This window comes from Leptonychotes weddellii, chromosome 14, assembly GCF_054177405.1.
Source record: "Leptonychotes weddellii isolate Sample4059 chromosome 14, ASM5417740v2, whole genome shotgun sequence".
Taxonomy (NCBI): Eukaryota; Metazoa; Chordata; class Mammalia; order Carnivora; family Phocidae; genus Leptonychotes; species Leptonychotes weddellii.
Window position 1 is genome coordinate 70,925,184 of NC_138382.1, and position 25,749 is coordinate 70,950,932.

Here is a 25,749-nt window from a genome sequence, read left to right on the forward strand (position 1 = left end):
TGGTGTACCCCCACTCTGGTCCCAGGTTTTGAACCAAAGCTTATCTGACTGTCATGTCAATCCCTATCAGAGCATCGCCCAGCCCTAGACCACCCAAACCCACCTTGGAGGTTCTGCTTTGGCCCCAGAATGTAAATAGGCAAAGGTAGCTGGAAACTAAATGCAAAATTTATTCCAGGGCTGCAAGGGCTGGGGAGATTCTTAAGGGCACTTCTCATTTTGGGGCTGCGGGTCTCTGGCCTTGGCAGGGGCACACATTTCAGTGGGCAGGGGTGGGCACTGAGACAGGGCGGTGGAAGGCAAGGGAGAATGGACGCCCAGTCACCTCCAACTGGGCAGGCTCAGCACAAGCTGCAATGGCAACGTGAAAGCAGGAAAGACAGTGGATGCCCAGCCCGGGGACAGAGGACAGCCAAGGCCTCCCCCTAGCTCCTGGCCCTGGAGAGTGTCCTTCAGGACACAGGGCAGGAGGAGGCCAGGGAGCTGAGACCCAGCTTCAAGGGTTTGCAGCAAGGGACCCAGTGGGACGGGGCCAATGAGGAAAGGGCTTATCAGCAATGTCCCCCATCTGGAGACCCATACACCCTTCTCAAGTTCACCCATGTTCCTACACACAGAGACTCCGAGCCCCGACAGGACACCCTGCTGTTCATCGAAGGAGGGGCAAGCAACAACTCCTCTCTGGATTGAAACAATGGTCCCACACCACCCATGGGGTACTTGGCATGCGGGTGTTTGGAGGGAAACCATGGGCTGTACTTGGGGCTAATCCCCAAGTCCCAGCCTCAATCCTCAAATCCATCCCCTGCCCCGCCACATACACACCTTTCAAAGATATCTAGAATACTAGATTAAAAAACAAATAAAACCCACAAACCCACAAACCTCTTGACTACAGCCTTTGCAGATACATACCAGCCTGGGCTGGCCAACTGTGGGTGGGGCTAGAACGTTCTAGCTCCCTGGTGGCAGAGAGATAGAAACTTCTCTGATGGGAGAGGGATAGAGAGAGCGGATTGTAGTGAAATTCTTTTCAGATAGCATGTCAGAGTTCTCCCCTGCACAAGTCAGATGGGGTGTAAGGGCTAGGGAGGAGGGCTTGGTCCTAACCCGCCCCCTAGTGTCCTCTAGGCCCCACAGTGCCTGACCAACTTTGCAAACTCAGTGACTCCTAGTTCACAAAACAGAGGGCTTCCCTCCTGGTCTCTGGGAGGGGGTTCTGGAGACCCTCTCTTCTCCCCCAGTTGATGCCCCCTCAACGTCTCTCTGCTTCTGTTCCCCGGAGAGGGGAAAGGGATGACTTCTGACCCAAGGGACGTGGAGGCCCACCAGGGAATCCCGAACCTCCTCCCTGGACCTGTGCTTCCAGACTCCAGGACAGACAGCTGGGAGCAAGGGGAGGGGGAGGGGGTGCTTAGCAGCCGCCTTCTTGGGGCCCTCTGAGTGGCAGGCAGGTGCCCGTGGGGCCACCCTCCCTCAGCCAGGCCCCATCCCCCCTCACCCAGCTTCCCAAACACGGGGCTTCAGAGAGCGCAGGGGCAGAGGGCCTTACAGGGTGGGGCTCCTGGGTCGCAGAATAAACTCAACCATCTGGAGGGCCTTGGGGGTGGCTGCGACCCCCAGCCTGGCCCCAGGCCCGGCCCCACCCCGCCCAGGCTCAAGTCTGCTTGGCTTGCAGCATCTCGATGAGCAGGTTGTTGCGGGGCATCTCGTTGCCCAGGTGCTTGTGGTACAGATACTCCCTGGCCTGCACGCTCAGTGCGCGCACCTCCACCAAGCATAGCAGCAGCTGCTGGAACTTGTCCCCGCAGTGGGGGTAGTGACACAGGGTATAATCGAGCAAGGCAGCATTGGCCTTCTCCTGAGCGTCCTTCACCAGGCTGTGGTTATTCATGAACTTCACATCTGCAAAGGGAGGAGCTCTGTCACCACCAGCGGCCCATCACGTCGGCCGCGGTCACCCGCAACACCAACACCAACACCAACAGCCCCCAGAAGCACCGAAGACGGGGCGCTGCCACCGGCAAGGACATGGCCGGGCCTCCCATCGCCACTGGAGCCACCATCACCGGGGCTGAGGAGCACGGCCACCAGCAGCAGTCACCGAAACTGACCGCCCCGTGTCCCTCCCAAATGTGGCCACTGCCGCCACCATCCACCCAACTGTCAGCGGCGGTCACCAACGCTGGCCTCTCTGCAGGTATCCCGAACACGGCCGCCGCCACCATCACCCACCCAAGCACGATTACCTGTCACCATCGTTATTGCCCCTGCCACTATCCCACTGGTCACGAGGAACACCTCCATCACCTCCAAAACCACCCCAACCTCAGCAGCTATCTCCCTGGGCATGTGATTCAACTTCTCAATTTCCTGCAAAACGGGGACAGGAGTACCTACTTCATAAGACTGTCGGGAGAATTCAGGGACTTGGTCAGTGGAAAGTGCATGGAGAAGAGTGTCTGGCACATAAGAAGGCCAGTATGTCACCGTTATTACCCCTACTCTCACCCCACCATGATCAACACCATCCCCAGCCCCAGGGTCAAAACCTTCCTGGGGACAGCTGGGTGGCTCAGTCAGTTAAGCATCCAACTCTTGATCTCCGTTCAGGGCTTGATCTCAGGGTCATGAGTTCAAGCCCCGTGTTGGGCTCCACGCTGGGCATGGAACCTACTTAAAACAAACAAACAAACAAAACAAAAAAACCATCCTGTTGCCATCATCCCCACAGTGGTCACCATCAGCACCATCAGCGGCAAGCACGCTGTGATTGCAGAGGTCCCATCTCCCAGCTGCCAGGCTCACACACTGGTGGCCCTATTCTAGAGAGCGACAGGCACTCCTTTGGTCTACCCTGTGACCGACCAAGAGCCTCTAGTACCGCAAGGAGATTCCCTCGTGGGGCCATGGGGGACGAGGACGCTCACTAAGCAGCATCTAGGGAGGTGCTCCCCAGGGGGTCCTGCGAGGTAGACACACGCAGTGGAGCAGACATACCACAGAGCAAACGGACAGATCTTTAAAAGCATAGAGCTCAGTGGGAAAAAAACAGAAAAGGAAGATCCAGAATGAGATCCACAAGGCAAAGTCGTCTACATCAATTAAAAATGCTTGTACACGAAGCATGCGCATTATGTAAGAACAGGGACAAACAGGGAATCCAAGTTAAACGTGAAGGTGTGGCTGCCTGTGGGAGGGACGAGGGCAGTCAGCTCTGCGTGGACCGGTGATCACCTGTGCCGGGGACAGAGGAGTGTGACCAGTGCTTCCTGCACGCCCAGTGGAGGTCCAGTGAAGACATGAAAAATAAAATGTCTTTGGAATGAGGCCGATTGGGGTTCAAATCCTAGGCCCACCAGTTAGGAGGTGCGGCTTTGTGCCCTGGCCCCTCCTGGCCTGAGAGGCCTTCTTCCTCTGTGAATGGCTCATGCTCACCTTGCAGGGCTAAGAGCTTGGGGGCCAGGGCCTGCACAGGTGTCTGGACCCCAGGGGCACCCAGAGAGGGTCAATTTGTCACTCAGGTCCTCATCACTGCTTGGCAGGTGTCTCTCAGCTCCTGGGCAGCACCCCCAGCTGGTGCCCTGCCTGGCAGCTGAGGTTCAGCAGGAATCTACAGAACCGGTCCCCCACCCCCAAATCCAGCCCAGCCTGGCCTGCGATATAGCATCCGGTGGTTCAGGGAGTGGTCATCCGTCCACTTCCCCTCTGTGGCTGCGGGGGAGTCTGGAGCCCAGCATGTGCAGCCCTTGGCCCTTCTAATCCCTCTTAACACCCACTGCGCCAGGAGGGCTTGATGCTCCTGGCAACCCTGATCCCCAGCCGCCCCCGGTGCGCCTGCTGAGGCCTGTGTTGTCCAAAGTTGGATTTAGGGAAACCTGAGCTGGGCCCAAGGCGTATGGCAGGATCTGGCCCCAGTCCTCCACCCCCACCCCTGGCCCCCTCACCTCCCTTCAGTAAGTGAGCCAGGGTCATTTTCTTCCTTGCCTCCCCCAGGATCACCATGAGCCCTTAAGGCACCTTTGTGCCAATTACGAAAAAGTTCCCCCTTGTACACAGAGACAGTATGGCAAGGGGCATACAAGCTGGAAGTCAGCCCCTATTCATCATCTGCCTAGGTGCCCTTGTGCAGTGAACAACCTGTTCAACTGTGCATTGCAGCCCTGCTCCTTAGCCTGGACTACTCCAGACACACTCAAAGGTCACAAGAAGCCCCCACCCTCTCCGAAGCTGGCCTCCTAGGCACAAGAGGTGACTACTGACCCCATCCCTGTCCCAACCTCTTTTCATCCTATAGGGTCCTGTCTACCTTCACCTCCCACCCCCACCTCTCCCCACTGCCCCCTGCCCTCTACCCCCAGCCCAGGCTGGGCAATTCTCCTGACATTGCCTTCTGGCAATGCACTGTAGGAGGCTGGGGGTCCAGAGAAGAGTAGGGACCAGCTCAAGGCCACACAGCAGTAAGGGGGCCCAGAGGAAACAGCTGGGGGTGGAGGAGGATGGGCTAGGATGCTGCAGTAGAGGCAGGAGTGGGAGGGGGCTGGGGGGACCAGAGCCTCGGCTTTACCAGGATTTACTGTTCTCCAGAGCACCGCAGCGCCGTACCAGGGACAATGGGGTGGAGTGCAGGGGGTGGGTACGGAACAAGGACAGCGCTCAGGGACAGCCCCCACTCTTAGCAGTTCTCTGGATCTCTCAGCTCTCTGCAGACTGGAGACCCCCGCCGCCCCCATGCGGTGGGCTACAGGGCTGGGGGGAGGAAGCAGTCACCAGTTAAGCCCTGATGACTATATATAGGTGCACCCAGTTTCCCAGGCACCCGCTGGGCATCGTGCATAGCTCAGTTAATCCCCACAGACACCCAGGCAGGCGGGAAAGGGCATCCCCCAGGCGCAGGGACAGTGGGGTATGCCTGGGACACCCAGCAGGTGCCAGAGTCTGGATGCAAATCCAGGTCTCCTGGCTCCAAAGCCCGGTGGGTAAGCACAGGCGGGGTCAGGCTTGGACGTCAATTCCTGAGAGACAGGACATGAAAACTTTGTTTCGTCCAATCCAGGAGTCCTGTCCAAGGGCCCCCACCCCTGGGATCCTAGGTTTTGGAGGCCACTCTGGACTCCAGACTCCTCTTCCTCCTCACCCTGGAGGAGACCACTGTCAAGTCATGCCCCCTCTCCCACCTCCCTGCACACCCCCCCCAAAGGGACTGTCGTGAAGCTTGTGGGATAACGGGTGTGACAGAGCATGAACACCATGCTTTTCTTCCGTTGGACACGGGAGCAGGGGACACCCAGACCTGGAGGTGCCCCCTTAATACATCGGGGGTTCAAATCCCAGCTCCACCACCAGCTGGGTGACCTTGGGCAAGGCCCTTCCCCTGAGCTGTTTCCCGTCGTCATCTGCAAAATGGGGGCAGACGAATCTCCACCTCACAGGGTGCCCAAGAACCAGACCTGATCTGTGTTGCCGAGCTCTGGGCCCCGGGACGCCGCAGGTTGGAGATGGGCATGGGGGAGAAAAGCCCGGCGTGTCCCCCCAGCCTGCTCAGCTCCAGCAATCCTGGAGGTGGGAGGCGGGAGGGGGCTGGGAGATGGCACCCCCACCTCGGAGAGCAGCCTGCTAGCGCTGCGGAGCTGGGGGCCCCCAGGTTCTCAGAAAAGCCCCCTTTTCACGGTTTAATTGAATATTTGAATAATCCTTTCATTCCAGCGAGGCATAAAGAATGTTGTCCCAATAGCGGTGACTCAGGCAGGCGCCCCCGCGCACAATGGCCCCTCGAGTGGGGCTGCTATTCAGGCCGCCTTTTGTTGGCGTGGAGCAGTGGGTAAATTGCAAACGCTTAAGGGAATGCTGCAGCGGCCGCCTCAATGGGAGTCAGGAAATCGAATGTTAGGTCAATCCATTAAGCTTCGATTAAGTCCTCTCCGGAACAATGCCAGCCGGGCCCATCTTCATAAACACCGCGATTGCCAGGAGAGAGGCACTAATTTTAATTAAACCTCCTTACCTGCCTCCACGCCTGCAAGGAGACGGCTATTTAGACACCAAATGGCACCCTTCTGCGGAGGCAGGCGGGCAGGAGGCGCTGACGGGGCTGCAGGCGATGGGGTGGGGGGAGTGGGGGGACAGTCGTCACAGGGCATGAGGCTGCCCAGCCCAAGGAGGTGATGCCCAGCGTGCCAGCTGGAGGTCCAAGGGCAAGTGGCCGTCCCTCTCTGGGCTCCAGGTCCCTTGGGGACCTATTCTTGGGGCCTGGCGGCGGGGAACATGGGAGAGCCCTATCGCCCTTCCAGACTTAGGGCAGATCTTCCCCCTCATCTTGCCCAAACTTGCCCACTTCACTCCAGCCCCGGGGCTAGCCTCTTGCAGGGCTCTGGGCTGCCACCTGCCATCCTTCTCCCGTGATGCAGCTAGAAGGACCTTGCTAAAATGCAAATGCGATCATGTTACTCCAGCTGAAAAGCCTTCCCAAGGGAAGGGTCAAGGTCCTTGGCCTGGCATTCGAGGCCTTCCTCAGCTCAGCCCCTCCCTGACCCACAACCACAGCAGACTTCCAGGATTCCCCATCCCTTTGCACAGCCCTTTGCTGCCGCTTGCTTTGTTTCACCTAGAACACTCCTACTCATACTGCAAGGCCCAGCTCAGAGGCCCCTCCTCCAAGAAGCCTTCCTTGATATCTTAGGTGTGGGTGGTTTCTTCTCTTCGGTCCAACCCTGATCACACTGGCCTGTTCAGGCTCCTCCTGGAACCTGGAACCTGTCACCCAACAGCCCCTGTACCTCACCTGGCCTCCTGTCTTACTGTTCTCCCAGGAGCTCAGGCAGGCCCCGGCATAGGGGCCTCCTCCTCCTCCTCCCCTCCCAGACTTGGCCTCACTAGAGTTAGTTTCTAACCTGCTGGGCTGGGCGTCCCCCCACCCAACTCGCCAGACCCGCCTCCCTGCGATAAGGCACTGTGCCAGACACAGAAGCCATTAAGACAGAGACTGACTTGATCATTCATTCACTTCATTCATTCATTTGCTCATTTGCTCACTGGTGGTAATGATGGAGAGAAACAACACCGATGCACATTCCAAGGGGCCAGACCGTGCACTGAGCACTTTGGGGGAATTCCCTCATGAAATCCTCATAGCGAATTAAAGATTATTATGATGGTCATCTTACAAATGGGAAAATAGAGGCTCAGAGAGGGGAGTGACTTGCTCAAGGGCACACAGCCAGAGAGAGAGTCCGGATTTAGAATGCAGGCGGTCCGTCCCTAGGCGCCATTCCTAACCACTGTCCCTCCCTGTCTCACACGTGTGAACACACACGCATATATATGCACGCTCTCTCTCTCCTGCATCCGGCCCCTCCAGCCTATGCCAGACAAGCACGGGAGAGAGTCCCTGTCTCTCAGGCCCCAGCTACCCACTCTGGCAAACAGGAGGAAGACTAGCAAGAAGGAGGGGCCGGCACTGAGGCTTCGGAGCATGGCCACTCACCCGGAGCGGGGGAAGAGGGCTGGGCTCGGCTCTGCTATCCTTACGCCCCGTACAAGGAGACGTCCTGGATTTATCGCCTGCTGGAGGCCAGAGCTGTACTGGGCCTGGCAGTCCCCAGCGCCCAGGGCTTTGTTGGAAGAGGGGCAGGGGCTACGGGGGTGTGCCTCGGGCCCTGGGGGGGTCTAGAAAGCCAAAACATGGCATCTGCTCTACGGGGAGGCCTGGCCAAGAAGGCTGGTGGCTGGCAGCCCACCCTCCACCCACCCCTCCTCTGGGCCTCCCTGGAGACCTCTAGATGGGGGTCATGTCAAGAAACCACCCTGACCATCACGGGCCCCACACTCCAATTCTATGTGCGCTCCAAATCCTTCATGTCTCCAAATCTCGCATCACTCCCCAATTACATACAGATTGTTTCTACAACGTAACATGTAAAAAGCCTGTGAAAGTTCATAGTCTGCACATGTGTGAAAACAAAGGCACAAATGCAAAGGCACAACCATGCACATAATTCCTGGAGTCTCCACACCCCCAAACCACACACCAGCATGGCTCTGGCCTGAGCCAGTTCCCAGAGCCTGACAGCTCACAGACACAAGGTTGGGAGGCGGGTACCACTGGAGGGAAGAAGGAGGGAGCTTCCCCCAGCTGAAGCCAGCCCGGCCTGGGCCCCTGAGGCCCCTCCATGGGCTCTAGGCCACATCTCCTAACTGGCTGCCCAAGATTCTGTCTCCACGACGCACCAGGGTTGTCGCCTACCAAGCCTCGTAGCCTTGCATAGAAGCCCTCCAGCTACCAGCCTGCTGTGCGGGAGTCGGGAGACTGGCCCAGGCACCCAGTCACATGGCCCTAGCCTGAGGACTGGGCTTCCCATGGTCAACTCTTCATTAATTACCCCCCATCCCGCCCAGCTCTCCCCGCTCTCAGGCAGGTGGCGCTCCCTTGCCAGACTGGGGCTATGAGGTCATCTACCACAAAGATGACATCTGAATCCTGCTCCCTCTCCAAGTGATGAGGCATTCATGCCCTTCTGTTCTGACCTGCCATCCCATCTACACCTCTGCTAAAAGATTTATCCTTCCAGCAAACTCCTACTCATCTTCCAAGGCCCTGCTCAGATGTCCCTCTTCCAGGAAGCCTTCTAGGCAAAGCTCTTGTTCCCCACTCCGGGTCCCCCATCTCTGTTCCCACCCTGGCAGCACTAGGTGGAGGCCTATACCGGCCTGGGAGCCACCTGGCAGCAAGGACACGTTCATGTTCACAGCATTGCTGGACCCGGGGAAGGCACAGATGGCTCGCTAGGTGAGGGAGGACAGGAGGCCAGCCTGATGGGAGCCCCGAGGAGGGTGGAGGCTGGAGTGGGACGGGCTGGGTGCGTCAGGAGGGCAATGAGAGGGAGACCCCTGACTCGGGGAGTGGGGCTGGTGGACTGGGCTCACCCTCTGCCACCTCCCTGCTTTACTTTCCTCCTTCGCCCTGCTCACAGTCTTCCAGGCTATACATTTTACTAATCATTTCACTCATTTCTATAGCTTACTAATCATATTACGCTTACTGTCTCTCCCTGGAGAGAAGGATGGCTCCATGACAATACGGATTGGGGATCTTTTTTGTTCACCCTGTGTCCGCAGTGCCTTGCAGAGTGCAGATGCTGAGCAGATGTTTGTAGAATGAGTACATGAGTGAATGAATGAGTGGGGAGCCCAGAGTCAGAATTTGGGCCCCCCTAGAGCAGGGAACCGGGAAAACAGGGACCTCAGGATGGGAGCCAGGGAACAGAAGCTCCCGAAATCACACAGGCGTTTTTCCGGAGGTGACCTGGGCACTTTTCTGGGGCTTCCAGCCGGGCATTTACCGAATTCTCCGGAGTCCTTCGTCCCACAGAGGGCAAATCTTAGACACTGTCTTGGTCCTCTGTACCTCCCAACAGAGAAACTGAGGCCCAGAGAGGAAACACCCGCCATTTTAAGAGCCAGGCCTGTCCCCTCCTACCCTTACTCACCGCAGGCCCAGTCCCTGCCCAGCGGAGCCCCCCGGGGCAGAGCCTCACGGCGCCGGGCCCACCACCTCCGTCGCCCCCGCTCGCCGCCCCAGGCCGGGCCGGGCGCACTCACCGAGGCTGAAGAGGATGAGGAATTTGAGGCAGACGAACTCCTGGCGGTCCAGCTGCAGCGCCAGCAGCTGCAGCACCAGCTCCTGCGCCCGCAGGACCAGGCTGTGCAGCAGGGAGCCCGCCTGGGCGGCCACCGTGGTCAGCTCCACCTGCGCGGGCGGGCGTCAGCGTCAGCGGCGGGGGCAGAGGGCGCCGGGGCGGGGGCTCTGATTAGGGACCGGGGGCGGGAGGAGCTGGGGGGGGAGGGGGGGAGGGGGGGCAGCATCTCCGAGTGCCACAGCGAGGGCCCCGCCTTCCCAGGGTTCCTCGCGCTGCGGCCGCCGAGCCGGCCCTGGGCAGCTGGGTGCATTGGGAGAGCTGAAGGGTCCTTGTCACGCAAACGGCTGCTGCAAACGCCACGTCGTGCTGAGTGTGGGGCAGGGTCGGAGCTCGTCTGCCCGCATCCACGTGCACATGGCCACGGGACTGCCCAGGGCCCCACACGTCCACACGTGGGCACCCAGGCTGGGGATGTGACCACACCCCAGCTCCCAGTCTCACACACCCACGGACACACTCACAGGGCGGTCCACCCATTTCATGAAGTGAACACACACGCACACACACACAGGCCCGTGTATGGTCACCTCACAAGGTAACGCGACAGACACGCACCCATGTATGAGTTCCCACACGTGGTGACAGGCAGATCTCAGCAACCACATGCTTAAATGTGGCGAGATATGGCCTCAGAGACTTCGGCCGCATGTTGACATAGGCCAACACGAACACGCTCATACCTCAGACTCTCCTATCTGCATTCACAGGTGGCCTCCAAGTCACACCCTTGGGACCAGCACTCCCGGGCCCTGGATGCCCTGAGACACCCAGGGTGAGAACGGAGCATGAGGACCAAGGGCCTGGGTTGGAGATAGGGGATGCGGAGCAGGGCCTCAGCCTCCAACCCCCACCCCCAGAGCACCTGTCAACCACTCTTCCTCCTGTCTCCCCCTCAGGACCGATGCTCCCCCCACCAGCCTAGACCCTGGCATCAGCCTCTCTTCTTGCTCTCCCTCCTTCCCTCCATTTCTCCCACACCTCCTCCCTCAGTTGGGGGGTCCTCCTCCTTCAACTGCCCCCTCCCAGGTCCCCAGCATTCCACAATGGCCTCGACTTCCTCACCCCCCACCCCACCCCCTCTGGGTGTTTCCTCAAATACAACCTGGATGAGCCCTTCCTCACTTAAAACTCTCCCGTGGCTCCCTGCTTGATTTCAGGAGTTCCCAGCTCCTATCCTAGGGCTTCTAATTCCCTGCTCTGGGGCGGGGGGCCCAAATTCCTTCGCCCATTCCTTCATCCACTCAGGATTTAGGGTCTGTCCCCAGCCTTACTTCTCACCTCACAGGGCTCCTGGCCCCCCAAACCCACACACCAGCAGCCTCTGGTAACTCAGCAGTTCTAAACATCCTCCTGTGCGCCTTCATCCATGCTGTCCCCTCTGCTGTGATGGGGGTGGGACTGCCCCCCACCACCTTTTATGACCTGACCGACCCCTATTTGTTCTTTCAAGACCCAGGGCCACCACCACCTCCTCCAAGAGCCTCCCTGACTCTCTCCACATCCCTGAGCTGCTTCCTAGGGGCTGGCACCTGTCAAGGCCAGGGCCAGGGCTGGTCAGAGGGAGGTCGGGCATGAACTTGGGGAAAGGGCTGATACCGGGGTGCCCAGGGCCATCCCTGGAGAGGCCTAGGACCTCTTCTGGGCTCAGAATTTTGGAAGCACCCTTTAGGGCATGGCACGGGGCACAGTAGGGTCTGGTCACCTCCTGCCCGGTGACCAGCAGGATGCTGCCCTCCTTGCCGTGTTGGATCTGGCGGTAGACGTGGTCAAATACTAGCAGCTCACTCCAGCAGTTCTGTAGTAGTGTCATCTGGTCGGCCACCTGGAAGGAAGAGGCATGTGTGGGGCTAGGGTCCAGCCAGGTGCAGCCAGGGACCTTCCTCTCACCCCTCCCCCTCCCAGCTCACGATTCCGAGGCTCGCTTGGGTATGTGACCTGGGCAAGCCGCTTCCCCTCTCCGCGCCCTTTGGGCCTATCTGCAGGGATCGAACAACAAAAAAAAAAGGTCCAGTGGAGGTGCTCAGAACTCAGACAGGCCTGGCTTTAGGCCCCGGCTCTGTTCCTATAAGGTGTGTGACCTTAAGCAAGTTCTATAGCCCTCTGAGCCTCGATTCTCTCATCTGTGAAGTGGGCAAAGTGGGGCACCCAGTGCAAGGACAGGGACTGCCCCTGTGGGGGGGTGTCCTTCCGCCCCGGAGGGTCACAACATTCTAGTATAGCTAGAGTGGACGCTCGTGACCATGGCGAGTGGGACTCGGGACCGTGGGATGCCAGAGCCAGAAGGGCCCTCAGAGATCCTCTGGCCAAAACCTCTATTGTTTAGATGAAAATCTGCTGCCCAGAGAAGGCGAGGGACTCTCCTGGGATCACAAAGAGGTAGAGCCAGGCCAGAGCCACGGTTGGCCTTCTCAGTCCACAACCCTCTACAGTGTCCTGGGTGTTCGGAACTGCCCAGGGCACTGCAGGTCAGCCTAGGGAGACACGATATGGACACCAGTCCCTCCCAGCACCTGTGGCTCATTCGCCGGCCGCCATCTGCCCAGCAGGTACTTCCTGGGCCTGCCCCGTGATAAGTGCAAACTATGACAGCTACTAGGTGCTGTGCTGCAGTTCCATGACCCCAGGAGGCTGGGACAGTTGCTATCCCCAGTCTATGAAGACACCCCCAGCAGTCAAGTAACTTGCCCGAGGTCACACTGCTCCATCTGGTTCCAGATCCGTGCTCTAAACTGCCAGGGATGGAAGAGGACCCAGCGCGGTCACCCAGGCATGCTCGTTACCTCCCCCATGAAGCTCTCCCCAATCCCTCCTCCTTCCGCGGCGCCCTCACCATCCTCTGGCTGTGGCACCTGCCACATCTGATGGCGCCAATTCATGCCTCTGCCTCCCCCAGTACCTGTGGGGTCTGGGAAAGCAGGGCTGGTGTCCAGCCCATCGCTGGGCTCCCGGAGGAGGGGTCAGTGAGCAACTGATGAACAGATATGTGCTCCCAAGACAGGCACAGGGAGCACAGAGGAGCACAGAGGAACTACCCCCAACCCAGAGGCCAGAGAGATCCAGGCAGCCCCTGGCCTGAGGGAAACTGGCAACGCCCAATGACTAGCTCTCTCTTCTTGGGGGTAGGAGCCCCCTCCTCCCCTCACTTCCCCCCTCCCCTGGGGGCAGCCTGGGACCTGTCTCCCCCCTCCTCCCCTCGCTTCCCCCCTCCCCTGGGGGCAGCCTGGGACCTGTCTCCCCCCTCCTCCCCTCGCTTCTCCCCTCCCCTGGGGGCAGCCTGTGGCCCATCCTCATGCCCACGGAGAGCAGGGCGAGAACAAGTGTACCGAGAGCCAGTGAGCAGCCAAACACACAGTCAGGCTTCCTTCAGGCCTCACCTGCCCACTCTTTCCCCGGCCCATGGTGGCTGAGAACAAGAAGGAGGGCCTGTCTCTGTCCTGCTCTGAGTCCCCAGCCCCCCATCTTCCCTTGCTCACCTCATGCCTTTCTCTCCTGGTAGAAGGTGCTTCCTAGAGCCCAGCTCCTGTCAGAGCAAGAAGCCCAGCTGGGGCCCTAGGGCTCAGCCACAGCTAGCCCTGGATTGGAGGGGCCAGGAGAGATTAAGGCTCGGGCAAGGCTGAATCACAGAGACATCTCTCCTATTTCTCCTCAGGAAGTGGCCAATCCCTGAAGAACCACGGGCAGGAGGCCTCCCCACCAGTTTCCGAGGAGGGAGGCAAGGCTCTGTGAGCACCTGCGACCGGGCCCACTCGCAGCACACCCGCCCCGGCCTCCTCACCCTGTCCTATCAACATTCTGCCCATGTTACAGATAAGGAGACAGAGGCTTGCCTAAGGTAACCAGAGGCCCCTGATAGGGCCAGGCTGCTGGAGGTCCCCAGGAAGTCCCAAGGCCCGAGTAGAAGGTGCCTACCGAGAGTCAATGGCCTACCCTGCGCGACCCAGATGGAGGCAGGGCAGGAGGGAGGATGTGTGGGGCTGGGCTCTGTCCACCCCCCATCGGGGCCCTTGGGTCTGGCTTGAAGGAACAGGGGGGTGGGGAGGTGGAAGAGTGAGAGATAAGGGGGAGAATTAGGAGATAAGCAGGCTGAGCTTTGGGCAGAAAGCAAGAGGGGTCACAGTGACCCGGCTGGCCAAGCCCTGGGTGCAGCAGACTCTGTACCCAGACCTCAGACCCCAGGAGTGGGGGCAGCCCTGCCCACGGGGCTGATAGGGGCGGCAGGGCAGAGAGATGCAATATTGGCTAAGCCCTGGTGCCCTGTGCCCTCTGTTTGAGTCCCTACTCAGCCAAATATCCTCCTCCGCCCTGATTTTCTGTTCTGAGAAACTGGAAAAATAAATCCTCCCTCTTTTGGTTAGAGAAGACATATGAGCACAGGGGTGTCCGTTGTGAAAGGCTCTGTGGGCCCAAGGTGGACTCTCCTGCAGATGCTGCCCCAGCTGAGGTTCCCATCTACCCCCAGCCAAACGGACTCTTCACTTGCTCTTCCTCTAGATGGACAGATGGACACATAAAGACACCAAACTCCAAAACACTGCCCACACAGATGAGAGCGCGTGCACACACACACACACACACACACACACACACACACATACCTCTTTTTATTTTCAAAGAAAACCAGAAGGCCCTAGCTGCCAGCCCTCTCCACAGGAAAGCAGGTGGCTAAGAGGCTCACTTAACCAAAGAGGGTGGTTTTCACCTTCCTTAGCTTTCTCCTGAAGCAAAGGTTCCTCCTCTGCCCTCGGACCTCCCTGGCACCCGGGGAACAAGGACATGTGCCATCCTGGCCCTGGGGTCCCTTGCCGGCCTGGCCTGTCTGCCCAGCCACCAGCCGCCCACCCCTCCTGCCGGTCTGCCATCAATCTTCCCGGAGCCTTGACACTTTGCAGCCTGCCCTGGAGAAGGGGTATTTATGGGTGCTGGGCTGACCTCCCTCCCAGCAGGACCCCCCTCCGGAGCCCCCTGGGGTCTGATCCGTCTGGCAGCCGAAGGCCAGCGGGCTCTGTAATTCTCCGGGAGCTGACATGCCACGGGCCGGCCACGGCGCTCTCCCGGCCGAGTGGTTGGCAGGCCATCGTTTGTCAGCCCGGGACTGACAGAGTTACTGCTGTTTAAATGAAACCATATATCTGAGCAGTTCAATCTGTTGCCAGTCGGGGGCCTCCGAGCTGGATGTTGAGGGTGAAGTGATGTCAAGATGGGTCATTAGGCACTCTTGGCCCTCACCTCCCCCTCCCTGATTCCTATCTGGCGTCCTCCCGGCCTGTCCTTCCTGGGAACTGTCCAGGGAGGCTGACTGCCTGGGCCGACACACTGCCCTCCACCGAGCAGAGCCGGAGCGGGGACAGGGGTCTCTGCCACCACGCTGCTCCACAGTTGCTTTCTAAGCCCAGGGCAAGGTGGCCGCGCAGCTTCTCCCAGAGCCCTGGGGCCCAGAGGAGCATGCGGATGGCCTATGCATTCTCAGCCCTCCCGGCCTGGCCCGAGTACCTCCTGCAAGTAGAGATTACAGGGGACAGCAGCAGAGGGGACAGGAAGGAAAAGAGCAACCCTGCAGCCTACCAAGTGCTCCCGTGTGCTGCGCCTTGTGCGGGACCCCCAGCCCCTCCAGGCTCACTAAGCCCTCGCTACAGGTGCGGGCATGCATTGTGGGCTGATGTCATGTCAACCCCCCGCATTTTATAGACGAGGAAACCACGGCCCAGAGGAGCAGTCCCTTGCCCACAGTCACTCCCGTGGTAGGTGGCAGAGCTGATGGAGCTGGAACTTGAACACAGGCTTCTCCGACCCTGGCCTTTGTTATTAACTTCTCTGTCACTGTCAACTCCAACACACCGCGATTGGGTGAGATGCAAAACAGAGACAGAGGGACATCTAAGCCGGTAGAGAGAATGGAGGAGGAGAACCCCAAGAGGGCATCCGGGCTCACAGCATCTCTGGCAGCTCAGCAAAGACCCCAGGCCCGGCCCTCGGCGGTGAGATGTCATCAGCATCACAGGGGGCTGAGTGGCCTCTAGGGAAAGTTCAGGCTCTGTGGTAGGAGCCTTCCCTGCCCCAGGACGGGGTGGCCCCCCACCAGCCCTGGCTCCTGGTCCAAGCTCTGCTTCTGACCCTGCCAACCTCTCTGGACACAGAGGACCACCTGAAACTCCCTGACACATGACACCTTTTCATATTTCTAGGCCTTTCCCTATGCTGTCCCCCCTTCCTGGAATGTCCTTAACCTTCTCAGACTGCTTTCTGGAAAGGCAGAGATCAAAGAAACCCCTGATTTCCTTAGATAGAGCCATTTGCGCTGCTGCTGGGCCCCACTGGCCCCCTTCCATCGCTCCCAGAGCCCTGGGCGACCTGCATTGGCCTCATCGGTGTGCCTGTCTGTCTCCTCCAATAGCCTGGCTGCCTCCTGGGTCCAATTCATTCCAAGGTCCCCACTGCCCAGCCCAAGTGCCCCACTCTCAGAGCTAGAGAGCTCCCCACTCTGTCTCCCAAGATGTATTCTGCCTGGAGGTGGGGGGTGGGGTTGGTGAATGGTCCCAGAAGGGAGAACAGAGTCACTCAGCACCATTCCCGTTTTTCTGCTTCCCCACCTCTGGCTTTGCAAACAGACACCAGCCAGGGCTTGCCGGACCAGTAGGAAAGAAGTTCCACATGGCTGATGAGGAGGCCCTCTAAGGGCTGGGCTGGTACTTATCCGCAAGGCTCCTTTACAGAGGATGGTGACCATGGTTCATATTCCTGGGCTCGATTCAGAGATTCTGGGAAGGGGAAGCAGGAAGGTTTGGACCACAGAGAAGCCAGAAGCAGGAAAAAACACTCAGCAAAGCTGGGACAAAAGCACTTCCCATCCTGCGTGAAAAACCCCAAGAGACTAGGAAGGCGGCCAGAGGAAGTGCCCTGCCCCTGGATCCAGGGTTCTGGAAAGCCAGGAATGCTCTGCTCCTCCTCCCCTCCACACTGGGGGCTCATGGGAAGTCTGGAGGGGAAGCTGGCAACCAACCCAAGGGTCCTGGGATCCTCATCCCCAACCAGGGCCTCCAGCCAGGAGTGAAAGGCAGATGGGATTGTTCAAGGCCCTGCCTCTCGTCCCATCCATGAGGTTGGCCTAGAGAGGGGGCATGGGTGAGAAGTCCCACCCTGCGGCAGATACAGGGCACATCCCCAGACCCTCCATCGTCGAAGCAGGAATCATCATCACCAACTCTTGACTCCCAGCGTAACCCAGGGCCCAGCCCCACGATGCCTCAAGGGCTCACAGCGCCCACCTTCTGTCTTACCCTGCCCGTGCCCAGCCCAGGCAGGCAGTGCCCCCGGCCCATCCGGCCATATGCCCCTGGAGGAAGCCCAGGCGTCAGTGCTGACAATGCTGCTCAAGGCTGCAGTGGCTCCAGCAGGGAGGGCAGAGGGCCCTGCTGTTTACATCCAGCCCCGGAACAGCCAGGGAGGCCGGCCGGGGAAAGCCAAACAGCGACCAGCCTGGACTAAAGACGGGTCTGTGCCCAGGCCAACGAGGAGGGCTAGGCCATGCCTGGGCTCAAGGGGCCCCAGAGGTTGGCAGAGCACCCCGTTCACAGGGAGCCAGGGCACCAGAGGGGCAGATCCCAGGCCTTGGGCCCTTCAAACCGCCAGGCAGGAGGGCTGGGAAGTTCTTCCCTATCTGGCCTCAGTTTCCCCTGTGGCTTTCTTGCTTACTTTAGCTGCAGGTACTTCAATCCAGGGGAAGGGAAGCCTTGCAAAAAAGGAAGACTGGCTCCTTTGGGAAGATCAGTGACAGGCCCCACAATCCCCCACCTAGTCCCCGCTGCACACACAGACACATGGACACACACACACACGAGACCAACCATCATGCCCAAGAGATGCAGGGACAGCAGGACCTTTCACCTTAGCTGGGAAGGAGGACGTCCACAAACATTCCAAACACCGAGACACTAAGACCCCCACCTATGACATTTGAGGCTGGCAGGGATTGGTGGCCTCTCCAAATGGGAGGACAGGATCAGTTGTGTCCTCTTCTCAACACCCGGCTGGGGCAGCCAGAGACAGCCTCCAAAAGACTCAGCTAGTCCTTTGGGGGAGCTCAGGGTCTCAGAGGAAGAGAGATAAATGCCTACGGAGACCCTGACCAGATGAGAAAGGAGTAGAGACCTAGAGGGCTGGAGAAACAGAGATGCAGAGAGAGAGCACACCAGGGAGAGAGGGACAAGAGAAAGAGACAGAGGCGGAGATAAAGAAGCACAGTCTGTGACAAATAGAGACTCAAGAAACAGAGAAGAAAAGAGAGCAGGAGGGGTGAGGGAGAGGGAGCGAGGGGCAAGGAAGGCTGTGATGGACCAGAAACACTCCTCAGTGTCCCCAGCAAGGCCTCCCTGTGCCCCAATACTGCCTGCAGCCAGTGGGCAGGACAGCTCCATCCAAGGGGTAACTGGGACTGAGGCTTGGGAGCCAAGAGGACACCCCAGACCCAGCGGCCAGCCAGGCGGGAGGAGGGACTCACCTCCAGCTCCTTGAAGACCATGCACCTGCGTGCCCAGTCCACGATGGAGATGAAGGTCTGGTCAGCCATCCTGCACAGGAGGCTGAAGGGCGCAGGCTGGTCAGGGCGGCCTTTGGCTGGCTCCTGCAGGCAGCCCACAATGCGTGCCCGCACCTGGTCCTCATCTGGCTCCAGCTGCAGCAGCTGCAGGATGAGCTCGGGCACACCAGGCCCTCCGGAGAAGGGCTCTGGGTAGCCATAGGGTGGCCCAGGCTGCGGGGGACTGGCATAGGGCTCTGGGTACTCAGACTTGATGGCACGGCCAGAGAAGGTGGGATAGAGGTAGCCGGCCAGTGGCCCGTGGGTGCTGGGCATGGCCATGGGCAGTGCTGGAGCCCCAAAGTCGCCCAGTGGCCCAGCAGGTGGACCAGAGGCCAGGCCCTTGGGCTCAGGCGCGTGCAGGCCAGGGGACAGCATGTAGTCCGGAGGCGGAGGGGGTGGGGGAGGCACCCCCATTGGGGGGCCTGTCTCCAGCTTAAAGCCATTGGCTCGAATCTGTGCCTTCTTCTGCTGCTTCAGGGCACGGTCTCGTTTGTACATGGGCCCAAACTTGTTCCGGCCACCCCGCATTCGGTCAGCGCGCACAGCTGCGGGCAGAAGCAGAGGGTCAGTCTCAGCCCCCCCAAGCCACCTGCCATAAAGCCACACTCACAGATCTTTCCCAAACTGTGTCACTTCCCCCACTCAGTACCTTCTTATGGCTCCCACTGCCCACAGATGAAGTCAGTCTCCTTAGCCTGGCATTCAAGGCCCTGTTTACCTCCTAGATCACCCTTTAGAAGAGCCCATGTTCTTTCCACGCCACCTTATCTCCCTGCTCCTCCGCTTGGCACATCTCCTTCTTCCTCCACCCCGCCTTTGATATTCTTTCTGCCTCAAACCCTTTCCTTTTCTCATGCCTGCCAAACACCCAGCCCTAGGGTCACCACCTCCAGAAGTGTTCCTGGATTCATCCAGGCAGAATCCACTGTCCTTGCCCCAGATGTCCTGCCTCTTGTCCACTCTCATCCTGCTGAGTGGTATCATGCCATGTGACCCAGGCTGAGAGTTTCTGGGGACTCAGCAACGGGTTCAGGTGCCTAGTACAAGGCCGAGCAGGGAGATGGTGGCAGGAAGCAGGCCCTCGTCACAGCCTTGCTCACAGCATCCAGCCCAGTCCCCGGTGTCCAGATGCTTCTTGACTCACTGCCCGACTCTGTCGAACCCCTACTGCAAAATGACTTGGGCTTTCCCCAGTGCCTTCAAATATGAAGCGGAGTTTAGGGCTGGCCCGGGTTCCGAGCTGGGAGAAGGGACCTCCCTGGCGGACCAGATGTCCCTCCGCCTGGCCAAGAATGTGTCACCAGCCAGACCCAACAGGTGCATCTCTGCAGCTGCAGTGTGGCCCCAGCCCCTGCTCAGACAGGACCCCACCCTGAGCTCTAGGAGAAGGGAGAGAGCAGGAGGGAGAGGGTGGTGCCCAGGAGGGGAGGCGTCCTGGAGGTCTGTTCCGCCGGTCTTCCTGCTGCAGGCGTGGAGAGCTCAGCTCTGCTCCCTCCGCTCCATTACTTGTGACAACTAGCTCCCCTGGCCCGGAAGGACCTGGAGCCAGGGAGATGGGGACATTCCCCTCTCATCTAGGAGTCCTTCCTCTAGGTGGCAGGACTTGGGGTCAGCGGCTCCCAGAGCCACTAGGGGCCTTCTGCACTGTTTAAAACTTTAGCCAACAGCTGCGTGCTCGGCGCACAGCCCGGCTGGGGCCAGCAGGGTGGAAGCCTACGACTGTTCACCCTCAGAAAGTTTGAGGTTTTCCTCCCCTCTGGGCTGAGAGGTGGGAGGATGGGGGTGGGAAGGCGGGGATGGGCCTGGGTCCTCTGGGACCAATTGTCCCCCCTTCCCTCGCCCTCTCAGGGCCCTCCCAAGAACATGGTGGAAGGACTTTCACCCACCAAGCGAACGACCTGAGCGAACTTTTGGATGGCCAAACAGATGGGTGGGCTGGATGAATGACGGCTGTGATGATGGACAGATAATAACATAAACAATGATAATAATGGCAGTTCCTATGTGCTAGGGTTTCACACAATTCCCTCACACTGACTCAAGGAGGAAGACACTATTGTTAGGTCCACTTTTCAGATGGGGAATCCGCAGCTCAGGAGGTTAAGGAAATGGCCCAGGGTCCATCAGCCTGTGCCTGGTGGCACTGGGACTTGAACTCTGTCTCCTAAAGGTATTAAACGCCCTGGCCCCTGCGGATGTTGGGCGTCAGCGGGGGCGTTGTAGGTCTCCTTGCAGAGGGAGGAGGTCTGCCCACCCTCTCGGAGGCTGGAGAGAAGGTCGTCTCCCTGGTGTTCACTTTCGGATACCTCTCGACCCAAGCCCGCTGAGCCTGCCCGCATCCCCTCACCAGGCGGAGCCACTCCTCACCCCTCACCCCGCAGAGATCCGGCCCTCCCGTCACGTGAGGGGCCAACAGGCGGCTCCAGAAACTTGAGGAAGGCCACGGGAGCCCTCCTCTCACCCCTTCCACCCCCCCCCCGCACCCCCGAGCCCCGCTGTCAGGGGTCAGCGGTGGGAGGCCGCCGCGCCTCGCGCCCACCTTCCAGGCGCATCCCCACCGTCAGGCACTTCTGGAAGCGGCAGAAGGGACAGCGCTTGCGCTGCGTCTTGTCGATCTTGCAGCTCTGGCTCTCGGTGCACGTGTAGTGCTTGTTGTTCTGCACCGTGCGCTTGAAGAAGCCCTAGGGGAGAGCGGAATCAGCGCGGGAGGCGGCCAGGCCCCGCGTCCCTGTCCCGGGGCCCGACAGGGCTTGTCCCCGCGTCGCGGCCGCTCGCCCGCCCTCCGAGACCCTAGCCCGGCCGGTCCGCCGCCCGCCGCCCGCTCACCTTGCAGCTCTCGCATGTGAGCAGCCCGTAGTGGTAGCCGGACACCTTGTCCCCGCACACGGGGCACAGCTCATCCAGGTCCTCGTCGTACGAATAGTCCATGCCCGCGGCGTCCGCCTGCGGACGGAGGAGAGGGTCACGGCGGGCGGGACGCGACCGGCAGCGCGGCAGACCCGGGGCCCGCGGGGTCGGCGCCCCCACGGCGCCGCCCGCCCCCCGTTACCGCGCCCTGGGCGAGGCCGCCCGTTGCAGGTCACCCATTCGAGCGCCCTGAGCAGCCCGCACTGGGATGCGGCCCGAGCGGCCCGCGCCTCGGCCTTTACCGCCCCTGTCCCGTCGCTCCTGCTCCGCGCGCCCCCCGCCCCCTCTCCCGGGGGCTCCGCGGGCGAGGTCTGCGTCGCGCCCGATCTGGGACCCTCGGTTCGGTGCGCTCGGATCCGGATTCGTTCGTCTGAGAACAAAACCCCGATTCTGAGAAAACGAGATGGGCTCCGCCGCGGGGGAGACACCGGCGAACGCGGCCAGAGTGGGGCCTTGAGTGTTCTGGGGATCGGACAGGGACGAGGGGGACAGAGACAGAGTCTGGGGGAGACCGAGAGATGGGCCGAGCGAGAGCGAGAGATATCGACCGAGGCTGCCTACGGAGCGAGTGCCCTGGGGCGACAGAGACAACGAAAATCCGAGACTGACAGAGACACACTGATGCGGGCAGAGAAAACGCGGGGGAGACGAGACAGACAGAGAGACACGGAGATGGAGAACGGAAGAGAGAGAGATCAGAGACACCGAGAGGCAGAGGCCCAAGAGAAACCCTGAGAAAGGCAGACGCAGAGCCAGAGACACAGCGGTAGACGAGAGACAGCCCGAGACACGGAGAGGCGAGAGAAGCCCGGGAGAGAAGAAGGCAGAGAGGGGGGACAGAGACACTGAGGGAGAACCTGGAGAGACCGAGGCGCCCAGCGAGGGGGCCGGGGCCGGGAAGACGCGCGGAAAGCGGCCGGACGCGGGCGCCCGGGCTCCGAGGCGTGGCCCCCGCAGGGTCGGACGCCGCCGGGGGCTCGCGCCGGGAGAAGCGGAGAACGACGGCGCCCCGGACCGAGAGCCCGAAAGCGCCGAGCCGCCGGGGCCCCCGGGCTGGGAGAGACAAAGCCCGCGGCAGCGACGGCAACGGGAGGCGCGGCCCGTGCCACCGAGACCGAGACGTCGGGCGGAGGGAGGGCGCAGCGGAGACGCCGGGTGTGGAGTCTCAGGCCGGGCGCGAGGCGCAGAGACCTCGGGCGGAGACACCGCGGGCTCCGCGGGGCCGAGCCCGAGGCGGCGGGGAGCGACCTCGGGCGGAGAGTCGAAGTCCCGAGGAGGGAAGCGCGCAGAGCCGGGGCCCAGGAAGCGAGAAGGGGCGCGACGGCGGCCGCGGCCCGCCCGGCGCCCACCTGGAGGCTCCTGCGAGCAGCAGCGCCCCGCGTCCCGCCGGCGCGGAGCCCCGCACCTCCCGGCCGCGCCGCCGCCGGCGATGAGCCGCACCCGGGCGCAGCGCCGCCTGCCCGCGATGACTGCCGATCGGGCCGGGGGCGGGGAGGCGGGGGCGCGGGGCCTCGGAGCCTCCCCCCACACACCCAGCCTCCCCACCCCCCGCCGCGTCCAGGGCCGCACCGAGGCGCACCTGGGACCCGGGCCCCTCCGCCGCCAATGCGCGCTGCGCGAACCCGCCTCGCGGGGGCCAGGGGCCGGCCCCTCTATATCAGCGCGTGCGGTATCCGGGGGCGGAGGCCCGGCCCGCGCCCTCCCCCGCCACCCAGCCTGGCTAGCGCCTTTACCCTCACCCTCTCGGCCCCCCATTCCCAGCCCGGGCGCCTCGGAATCCGGGCAGGTGCTGGGCGCCTGGGAGCCTCAAGCCACCCAGGAGGCGAGCCCCTGTTTGCTCATCCAGCTTAGTCGTGGCAAGGGCCACGCTGGGGGCGCTGGTCAAAGTTTTGCAGCGTGGAAGTGAGTAAGGGCGAACGTGGGGGTCCATGGCCAAGGCACGGGTTCAAGGCTAGAAACCAGGTTCGCGCCCTGGCCCTGCCATATTTCCTCACTGGAGAAGCAAATCTAGACACACACACACACACACACACACACACACACACACACACACGTCACACACACACGTCCTCAGTTTGCTTATCTGCGAAGCGGTAATGATGACTGGACTTCCTTAAGGGTGGGCATGCGGGTGAACCCAAGAGGTGTAGGCAAAACGCACGCCTTAGCACTGCGGAAGCGACCAGTAGTACCCAGCTGGGCGACCTGGGGCAAACCCTTTCTCCGCTGTAGGCCTCAGTTTGCTTGGCCGGAAATGGGAATCCTCCGAGGTCTGGCGAGGACCTGAAGCCACCGAGGGCGCGGGAGCTAGGAGAACAGAGGGACCCCCTTCCCCCTTCCCGTTCTGAGACCTTCCCCGGGCTGGGGGAGGGGGTAGGGAGCGTCCGGCGTCCCCGGGACAAAGGGGTTGCCCGGGCCGGGCTACGCTGAGCAATTGCTCTGGGTGGGGAAAGGCTACCCGGTCACTCTCATTTTTCAGATGAAGAAAATTGAGACCAGAGAAAGGGGCCTGCTCTCGTCTTGCCCCCGCCCCCCTCCGCGGAGAAGAGTATTGAGATCAGCAAGGCCAAAAAGCCGCGATCTTCAAGCCGGGGGTGGAAAAACCACAGTTTGGCACCCGCAGCGACGCAACCGACCGATCTGAAGGCTCTGGCCCTTGGCCTCGGCCAACTTCGTCTGGGCCCCCGACCAGAGCCTCCCCCGACCCGAGCCTCCCCCGCCACCCGGCTTGGGTTGGAGTTGGCACCTTGGTCCTGCGAGCCGAGGCTGGAGACCCCGCGCAGACCATTCCTCCTATCTTTCACCCCGCGGAAGAAAGGGCAGAATAGGCAGCCGACTTGCTGTGCAAGCTCAGCCGGGTCACTTTGCTTCTCTGAGCCTCAGTTTCTCCGCATGTAAAATGGAAAAGTTCGGCCCTGCAGAAGGGGTTCTGCAGTTTCCGTGAGATGCCGTGGACGAATCTTGGTGAGAAAGGGGAGAGAGCCGAACCTGAGCTTAGCTGCAGACTCCCCACATGGGACCCCTGAGAAACACTAGCGTCTGCGGAGCTGGAGGTGAGGAGCTGGCGCCTCTGAACAGCTCTCCGGCGGGGAGGGGCCCTCAGAAAGTGGAAAACAGGACGGGTACCACCTCTGTAGGGGAGCGAAGGGGATTGAGGGGGGGGCTGGAGTCTCCTGGACATTGCTGAGGAAAACTCAGGCAAAGTAAGCACTAGTCTCAGCTGCGGACCCAGGTGGTCTAGGGGGCTGGGCCCAGAGCCCGTTCTCCCCTTCTCTCTCCACCTCTAGCTCCTTTTTCTCCAGAGGCTACACTACTAGGCTGGGAGCCCTGAGGTTGACCCAGGCTCCATTGCACCCACCCTCACCCACGTACCCAGGGAAGGAAACATCGATCTGGACCAGCCACGGAACGAGAACTGACAGACGGACATTGAAGACAGACACACAAATCCATACAAATCCACGGAGACAACACAGAACCACAAGCAGGAAGACCCAGAGACCCAAAGACAGACCCAGGGACCATGGACACATTCACGGACTGCTAGGCTTGGGCCAACACAGCCCTATGAACGCTTGGCCACTAGTAGACAGAGGGACACCGCAGACCCCCATGGGGCCTGTCCCCATAGGCCTAGCTCCTCCCATCAGCTGCCCAGGAAAGAAGAGGGGGTAGCATGATGGGAGGGCAGGTCCGGGGCAATCTCTGGCCCCTTCCCTGCCCAGAGCAGTGGGCATCAGTCACTCAGCCGAGCAGGCAGTGGCCGGCGCAGGCCGCAGGGAGGCACTGAGGCGGGAGGCTGGCCATTAGAGGCCTGGGCCCAGGCCCTCACTTACGGAGCGGAAGGAGAGCTCTCACGCCGGATGAGGGTGGACAGTGGGCACCAGGGGTCCGAGGGAAGGCTCCGGCAGCCCAGGTGGGGCAGTGGTGACCGTGGGCACACAGGAACTCCTTCACGCCACGGCGGGCGGCAGGCGGACAGTAGGCTGGCCCTGTCCGTCCGTCCTCCTCCTCCCCGCCCTGGGGGGGGGGGCCACCGGAGGCCCAATTGGTCTCTGCCCCCACGTGACTCTGCAGGCCTCTCTCCTTCTTTGTTGGTGTTTCTCTTCATTTAGGCCTATTTTTTTCTTCTCCTAAAAGAAAAAAAAATACCCCTATCTATCTGGGGGCCGCGGTGGGGGTGGAGGCCAAGGCACTCTGGAGGCCTTGGCCAGCTGGATGTTCCAGGCCGCTGTGGGAGCCCAGAGGCAGGGACCCCATGTAGGCGGTTAGGCAGCCCCGCTTGTTAGTGACTGGGTGGGAGTGGGGCCTGATTTATGGGCGGCTCCCCCACCAGGCCTGCAGCCTGGCCTCTCTCCCCTTGGATGGCTACCTCCCTGGGGCCTGGCCCGGCGGGGTCCGGCCTGGCCCAGACTTGGGAGTGGAGTCAGGTTGGGCTGGAGCAGAGGCAGGGGCATGGATGTATTGACCAGGTGGCTCTGCTGCTTTGGCTTGATCTTTTTACTCTTCCAGAAGGTGAAGAGAGGAAGAAGGGAATGGAAGGCAAGCAGGTGAGCTGACTGAACACCTCCC

At 60.8% G+C, this 25,749-nt stretch overlaps 1 protein-coding gene across 2 annotated transcripts; it reads right to left on the reverse strand.

Moving 5' to 3' along the window:
• Positions 1-145: 145 nt before the first annotated feature.
• Positions 146-25,205, reverse strand: NR5A1 (nuclear receptor subfamily 5 group A member 1). 2 transcript variants are annotated; one of them, XM_081803577.1, is made up of 8 exons: positions 25,014-25,205; positions 23,924-24,137; positions 21,097-21,213; positions 20,810-20,951; positions 18,190-18,815; positions 11,398-11,517; positions 9,598-9,745; positions 146-1,905 (listed from the first exon to the last, which is right to left on the reverse strand). In XM_081803577.1, the coding sequence occupies exons 2-8, from the start codon at positions 23,963-23,965 to the stop codon at positions 1,658-1,660; spliced, it is 1,443 nt and encodes a 480-aa protein (XP_081659703.1). In that variant the 5' UTR covers positions 23,966-24,137; positions 25,014-25,205; the 3' UTR covers positions 146-1,657. The 2 variants fall into 2 exon arrangements, with proteins under 2 accessions (XP_081659703.1, XP_081659704.1); XM_081803578.1 differs by lacking the exon at positions 23,924-24,137.
• Positions 25,206-25,749: the final 544 nt, after the last annotated feature.

Coding starts and splice junctions, on each gene's coding strand:
- NR5A1 (XM_081803577.1), bottom strand. CDS start 23,965: ATGGTCTGCGCGGGGTCTCCAGCCTCGGCTCGCAGGACCAAG. Junction 21,214..23,923: donor CCTCGGCTCGCAGGACCAAG/GTGCCAACTCCA, acceptor CTCCGTCCGCAG/GCGGACGCCGCGGGCATGGA. Junction 18,816..20,809: donor GGTGGGGATGCGCCTGGAAG/GTGGGCGCGAGG, acceptor TTCTGCCCGCAG/CTGTGCGCGCTGACCGAATG.